The 7,408-nt window shown below is 36.3% G+C and overlaps 1 protein-coding gene across 2 annotated transcripts in view; it reads left to right on the top strand.

Moving 5' to 3' along the window:
• LOC111872992 overlaps nucleotides 1-5,330 on the top strand; it is a 104,969-nt gene extending 99,639 nt beyond the window's left edge. For both annotated transcript variants that reach the window (XM_023867340.2, XM_023867339.2), the window contains exon 3: nucleotides 3,345-5,330. In XM_023867340.2, coding sequence (XP_023723108.1) covers nucleotides 3,345-3,893 — 549 coding nt within the window. In that variant the 3' untranslated portion in view covers nucleotides 3,894-5,330. The remainder of the gene's footprint in view (nucleotides 1-3,344) is intronic.
• Nucleotides 5,331-7,408: the final 2,078 nt, after the last annotated feature.

The following is a 7,408-nucleotide window of genomic DNA, read 5'->3' as shown; positions in this document are numbered from 1 at the left end:
CACATTGAAGCAACAGTCCAGCCTGAAATTTATTTTGTAATACTAAACATTATGGAGCCGAAATTTTACATTATATCAAAGAATTGTTTCTAAAATGACAAAAATATGACCTTACTTCAAAATTATGCCAAAATATGCTGTAAAACCAATAAAACTCTAAAATATGCATTTATATGCACAATAAAAACGACATAATTTCAATAAGAATGATTGGAAACGTGCATAATTACATTTAAAAATAGGAATAAACCCTATGAAATAAATATGACATGTCATAGAAATCCGGGCCCTATTGATCACATTCCAGACCAGGAAACAGACGAAAATTATATTAAAAATTATCACAGGGAATTATTTGTGAGGACAGGGCTAAGGATTGCACCTGATAGCATGATTCACATCAGTGGTTCTCAACCTTTTTTTGCTCCTGCTTCTGTGTCCCCTCCCCTCAATTTTGCTTCATTATAATGAATATTTATAATAAATATGTACTTTATCAACATAGGTATTTATATGAAAGTGAATCTATACTTTTGAATATAAACCAAGCAAATTGGTCCATGGGAACAAACAATTTTTGGCAGTTTGAATTTTTAAAATTTATGACTACTCTATTTCTGAATTTTTTTTTAAAGATGTGGAAAAATTTTGAAGTCAGTATTCATAAAAGTTACTTTGGAAGCCATTCTACTTAAAATAAACACAAAACTGCTGTAATCAATTCACAACATTTTTCTTTTGTGGAGGGAGGGTATTCAAATTCTGTTGAAAGGTAATAATTTAGTTGTACTGAAAGTTAAAGTAATTATGAAATGTAATAATTAGTTGTCAAAAAATAGTAGCTGGAGTTTGGAACTTATTTCTAATGTAGGTAATGGCCAGAATAATAGAATTTGGGCAGAAAAAATGTCTTCTTCTAAACACTCTGAATACCGAAGTGAAGAACACTTTAAATTTACTGAAAAGGTGGCAGTAAAACTCATGAGAGGAGTGAGAGGTAATTAGGAAAACGAAGGATAATTTTACCAGTTAACCATTTAGTTAGGGCTTTGCCCACTCCAAGAAGGCGATTACCTGTTTACCAGTACTTGGAATTCCGAGATCTAAGGTTGTGGTTTAAATACAATAGGTTCTGCCTCTTATAGTTAAAGTATACAAAAACAAGGATATTGAGTTAGTGTGTTGTTGTTATATGTGCTGACCATTTGGCATTTTTATTTCATTTTATATTATTAATTTTGTTTTAGAAATGAGATTGTTTTGTGGTCCATTTAACAGTTTCCATGCCTCCCCATTTTTCCAACTTTTGCCTGTGGCCCCTCCGAAATATGGCATGGCCCCCATGGAGAACCACTGATTTAGACCACTTGTTCCCGCAGTTGGCCGTACTGACCCCTGGGGGGGGGGGCAGTGAAGGGGGCCTCTCCAAGCGTGTTGTTTGCTTATTAACAGTTGAAGTGTCTTTAGATCAGACATTGGGAAATTGGTGTCACATCATTAAGCCTGTCCATCGCATTAAACATTTACTTCCAGTGAAGTAGTTACTAAATGTGGTATCTTATTTTATTGTTATAATCTTCCTTAGTGGGTTGTGCAAACCGCTATTCTGAAGAATGAATTTTGTGGGGTAGGCAAGGGGTACTCAGAATGAGTTTATGGTGTGAAGGGGGTTGTGGCCCAGAAGAGTGTGGGAACCACTGGTTTAGACCCTTTTGAGTGAGATTCGGGGAATTAGTGATTTTATGGTTTTCTGCTTTATAATACTGTACAACCTTGTAGGTAGTAACCACCACTTCTGCCCTGATGTTAAATATCATACAGAGAATCAGTCATCTGGTTCAGTGTTCCGCAACCTTTTTCTACTCGCGGCACACCATGAAGTATACATGACTCAACACAGCACACCAACATGTTATTCCCCTCAAAAACGCATGATATCAGACAATTAATATAAATATGTAATGTGATCAACTTATTACTATAATATTATTATCATTAAACAGAAATCGACTCATGCATTTATTAACAATTAATGAACTTTAATTCACTGTAGAGTGTAGAAAATACACTTCTGTTACTATTGAAGTAAATAATTCTACTCATACCTTCAATGTGACACTTGCGCCTGCTTAGCTGCACACAGGCGACTGATCCATGGTGAATCGTTGACAACGCAAGTCTCATTTCTTCATCGATGGATTTGAGCTGCTCCCTCTTTGATGTCTTAATTTCAGTTAACGTCAAAAAGCCCAGTTCACACAAATATGTAGTTGAAAATGACAATAACACATCAACTGCCATCTCGGAGATAGCCGGGTGTTCACTCCTTATTGCCAACCAAAACGTATCCAAAGGCACTTCGAGAAGTTTTAGTTTCAATGTTCTGTCTGCTTTTAAATCTGTGAGTTCCTCTTGTATATTAATCGGAAGATGTTCTGAATTCACAACAAATGGATCACGAACCCAGTCGAAATCTTGTACACTGTCTCCAAAATACTTATTGAATTTCTGCTGCAGCATTTCTAAATGTTCTTTAATTGTGTCCATCACCATTTTATTGCCTTCAGCAAGTGGCCATACAGTCGGGGACACCTCAAACAACCCATCTGTAATTCTCTAACTAGCAACCAAAATTTGCGAACTGATTCAGAGCACAGCTGTGATAGAACTGAAACAATTGTAAGACGCGGGACCTCTACTCTTCAGACAGAAGAAGTGACACTATACCGACTTATTTTCGAAATGTTTATAATTTGAAATGAAGTCCAACAATCGGTGGGTGCATCATTACAGGAAGAAAGTCATAAAGTTGAAGAAGCTCCAACTTCTAACAACCAGGGGCAAATACCAAAACAGCGTTATAAAAGACAGGAAAATCCATGCTAATTCCAGCAGTTTTAGGGAAAAGCATGTACACAGAACATGCGGCAAACATATTAAAGAAGCTGCGTAGTTGCGAGAAAAATAAAAATAAATCAATAATGAAAACTATGATATAACAACAACTGTGAATAAATAATTTTCGTTTAATTTCTTAGAATACAACATTACTGTACATAAAAAATCACAGCATATAATAAAGAATAAACAAGCATCATCATATTTAATTAGTGCAATGGCTGAGAATAAAATACAAGCACATGAAACACGGCAACTGGGATAAAATAAAACGAATAAAATTTGACAATTAATTTCTTACAATAGGTAAAAGTTCGCGTCACACCTTTCGCCTTGTGAAGGCACACTGGTTGCAGAACACTGATCTAGTTATTTATCTAGCCATTAATTAATTTACAGAGACTGCTCCTTATCCAGATATGCTGAGGCAAGTCATTATATTTCAGGTGTTTGTCTGTGGCTCTCTGGCAAATCTGTACTGGGGCTCCACATCCTGTGAGGGCCAGTGGGAACTGGGCCACATGGGAATCCCAGTGCTTGTGCTGGACAGTGGAGAGACCCGATCACGGAACAAGCGACGCATCCAGATTCTTTTGGCAGAACGAGGAACCTGCTTCACACTCTGGCAGGACACAATTGACAACCTCAGCTCATATCGTGTTTCTGGTCGAGCCTTCCACACGATGCATTTATCATCAGACCACAGTGTTCTTGTGGGGCTCAGCTTTGACTCACCAGTGGCTGCAGATGAGATGTGGCATCGTGTGGAGAGGCTGACAGCAAGCCCAGAGAACATAAGTCTGTCTGTCCCAGGCAGGCGGGGGAGGAAGCCACGTCGAACTCCAAAATCCCAGCCCTTACCATCAAAAAGTCATATATCACAGCCTTGCTGCTTTCAGCATGTGACAAGTGTTGATGTTGCAGATAGGATGAGGTATCTGTCATTGAGGGCACTAGTTCCTGGCTTGCAGGATAAGACAGTGACAGATCTGTAACCTTGATGCTTGGGAAATTTGTGTTCTTAAGGAGCCAGGCAGAGATTCTTGGGAACTCACACAAGTCTGTGATTGAACCAAGAATTAGGTTCTTTTGAACTTGCGGCACATGAGTCTAGCAGTAAATGCTTGGGAACTCATCTCTGAGGCAGGCAATAGGTGCTTTGGAATTCGTGTGTCAGGTTGAGTCGCGTATTAGATGCTTCAGGACTTGTGTGTTTGACTTAATCTCATTCCATGAAGCCCACCGAATTCAACAGCATTACCATTTCCGTACATTTAATGTCGATTAGTTTCAACATTATTTAATTCGAAATTTTACTGATCTCCAGTCTTGTAATAAGCAGACACAAAGATGTTAACTAGCTGATTATAGGACATATTTTAAGCAGCTGATTTTGTGATTGCTTTGGAGACTTGTTATTTTGTAATATGTACAAAAAATTTGTTTTATTAAATTTTGAGTTAGTTTGGACAGAAGGATTTCCAGAATACACTTTGATGCTTATGGTCAATGTTACATGCAGAGCAGTGTTGTTTATGAATGTTCATTGTGCAAACTTGCAGAATGAGGCCACATGTTCATTGTAAGAAGGAGCGTGAAGTATATATTCACAGATTATCTGTGCATGTTAAATATTGTAAGCTACTTCACTCACAGAAGAAATGTCAAGTTATAACTGTGAAAGACTCATGAATTGGCAGGAGGGGGAAACGATACTGGAAGTGGGAGAGAGTATAATCATTAGTATTCAGGTTGGTGCGTTTGTATTTTTGAATGAGGGAGATACTGTCCCCTAGCCAAAGGATTGAACCACACATCTGGTTACAGTTACAGAACTTTTACCATTTTTAATTGTGTGAGAGGTAATGAATTTGCTGTACTGATTTGGAATATACAATAAGAGGACACCTTTTTGTGCCATGCTCCCTCTTACAAATATGCATCACACCTAATCAAACATAATCTAATGTGAAATATCTAGCGTGTATGACTGACAAGACATTACAAGATGGACACTCATCCTATTTTGGAGTATTTGTTGCCTGTTATCTGAAAGTGTTGAACTGGTAACATTCATGCAAGGTTGACATTCACACCCCTGAATATTACCCAGATGGGTATATATCATGCCATCTGGAAATATCCTTGTCAGTGAAGTACTTTGGGATCTGATGTAAAGTGGAGATGAAGAAGGGGAAGCTTGTTGGCTAGAGTTGCACAGTTGTTTTCTAATTCATCCCACAACATGACATGCTTAGTTCCTTCTCTAAAATGACATGACATTTATACAGTTATGTTAAGTAGTCTATATACTGGAGAACATGCAGCATATGTGTGGGTATCAAGACATACCACAGTGAATTTGATTTGTTTCATTCTGGTCTGTCACACTATTAAGTTTACAATTAAGTTTATTTCAGTCCAATGTGACATATAATGCCTTCACCGCTTCAGCACTTAGTTACCTAACATGTTCTGATTCTTAATGAATCATCATCGGAGGTATACCACTACGACCAGGAAGCCACCAATATGTAAATGTTTTTATAAGACTATATACACTTTAAACATTTATGATACTCACTATATGTAGTTGTTAATTTTCCATTGTTGAAATATATGTTTGATGTAAACTTTTATAATAAGAACATTCTTGAAGTATATTACTTAGAAGTGATGTAGTTGCAATCACTTCCATAAAAGATAGTTTAAAAAATGTAATTTTCCAATGCACTGTATATAAAATTCAATTTGTTTCACCACAGCAGCCTTCCTTTTCGTTAAAATTATGTTATGAATGTGTGTAAAAAACTTATTTTTAAGTTAAGAAATTTGTTCGTGATAGACGACAATATCCACTACCAAGGAAGATAAAACACGATCCATATTGGTTCACGAACAAATTTCTTAACTTAAAAATAAGTTTTTTACACACTTTCATAACATAATTTTAACATAAAGGAAGGCTGCTGTGGTGAAACAAATTGCATTTTATATACAGTGCAGNCCACAGCAGCCTTCCTTTTCGTTAAAATTATGTTATGAATGTGTGTAAAAAACTTATTTTTAAGTTAAGAAATTTGTTCGTGATAGACGACAATATCCACTACCAAGGAAGATAAAACACGATCCATATTGGTTCACGAACAAATTTCTTAACTTAAAAATAAGTTTTTTACACACTTTCATAACATAATTTTAACATAAAGGAAGGCTGCTGTGGTGAAACAAATTGCATTTTATATACAGTGCAGTGGAAAATTACATTTTTTAAACTATCTTTTATGGAAGTGATTGCAACTACGTCACTTCTAAGTAATATACTTCAAGAATGTTCTTATTATAAAAGTTTACGTCAAACATCTATTTCAACAATGGAAAATTAACAACTACATATAGTGAGCATCATAAATATTTTAAGTGTATACGTATAGTCTTATAAAAACATTTACGTATTGGTGGGTTCCTGATCGTAGTGGTGTACCTCCGATGATGATTCATTAAGAATTGAAACATGTTAGATAACTAAGTGCTGAAGTGGTGAAGGCATTATATACCACATTGGACTGAAATAAACTTAGTTGTAAACATACCACAGATTTTTCTTGGAAAGCCTCACAAGAGGAGACCACTTGAGAGATCTTGGTGTAGATGCAAAGATAATGCTTAAATGGATCTTTTAAAGATAAGCCATGCAGACAACTAATGCACTGAGCCAAGATTGAGCCCAGTGGTAGGCTTTTGTGGAGAATTTCATGATCAGTTAATTAAGGTCAGCCACTGAAGGACATTGCTGTACAATGAGTAATTCACATATAGTGTATTCTGAACTTGCTGTCAATTTTGTATGGTAGTGTTGAATTTTTTTAAAATTCATATCAATGGGAATGACCAGTGGTTGCAGAGGATTGTGTTGGAATTCAGTCATGAGGACTTAAGTGAGCAATGGAATTATATTCAATCAGTCCAAATTATCACTGTCAATATAGCTATCCTCGGTGAGTAAGATAGAATAAAAGCTCTGTTCCATAATGGTAATGTTCTGCTGTTCTTTATTTTATAGACAGTTGAAAGTTGATTGGGGAAGGAAATGCAGTCAGCAGGGAAAAGAATATTTCGTCCTTAACATACAGCATTTCTGTCTCACATGTGGGAAAACATTGTCACAACATAACTCAAGAGTATGACTTTCTTCATCTCTATGCTATAACTTTTATTCCTGTCATCGGAAGTTGAGATACCTAGCAGTGCTATGAAATGGAAGCTGCTGCAGATTCCTCTACACCGAAGGTTTAACAGAAAATGAATGTAGACAGCTACAGGTAGCTCAAAATACTTGAACAATGAGATGTCCAACTGCCATCAAGAATGCTTTTGGGCTGACTATCAAAATAGAAAGTTGTTAAGAGTACAAACAGTCCATTATATGTGAACCAGATACCTCTCAGATATGGTACTTTTATTTCCTGTTTGTGCTATAGTTACAAGATTTCCTCTCCTATGTCAACTG

Source organism: Cryptotermes secundus, unplaced genomic scaffold, assembly GCF_002891405.2.
Source record: "Cryptotermes secundus unplaced genomic scaffold, Csec_1.0 scaffold1465, whole genome shotgun sequence".
Classification (NCBI taxonomy): domain Eukaryota; kingdom Metazoa; phylum Arthropoda; class Insecta; order Blattodea; family Kalotermitidae; genus Cryptotermes; species Cryptotermes secundus.
The sequence above is the reverse complement of the archived record's forward strand: the minus strand, read 5'-3'. Positions and strand labels throughout refer to the sequence as shown.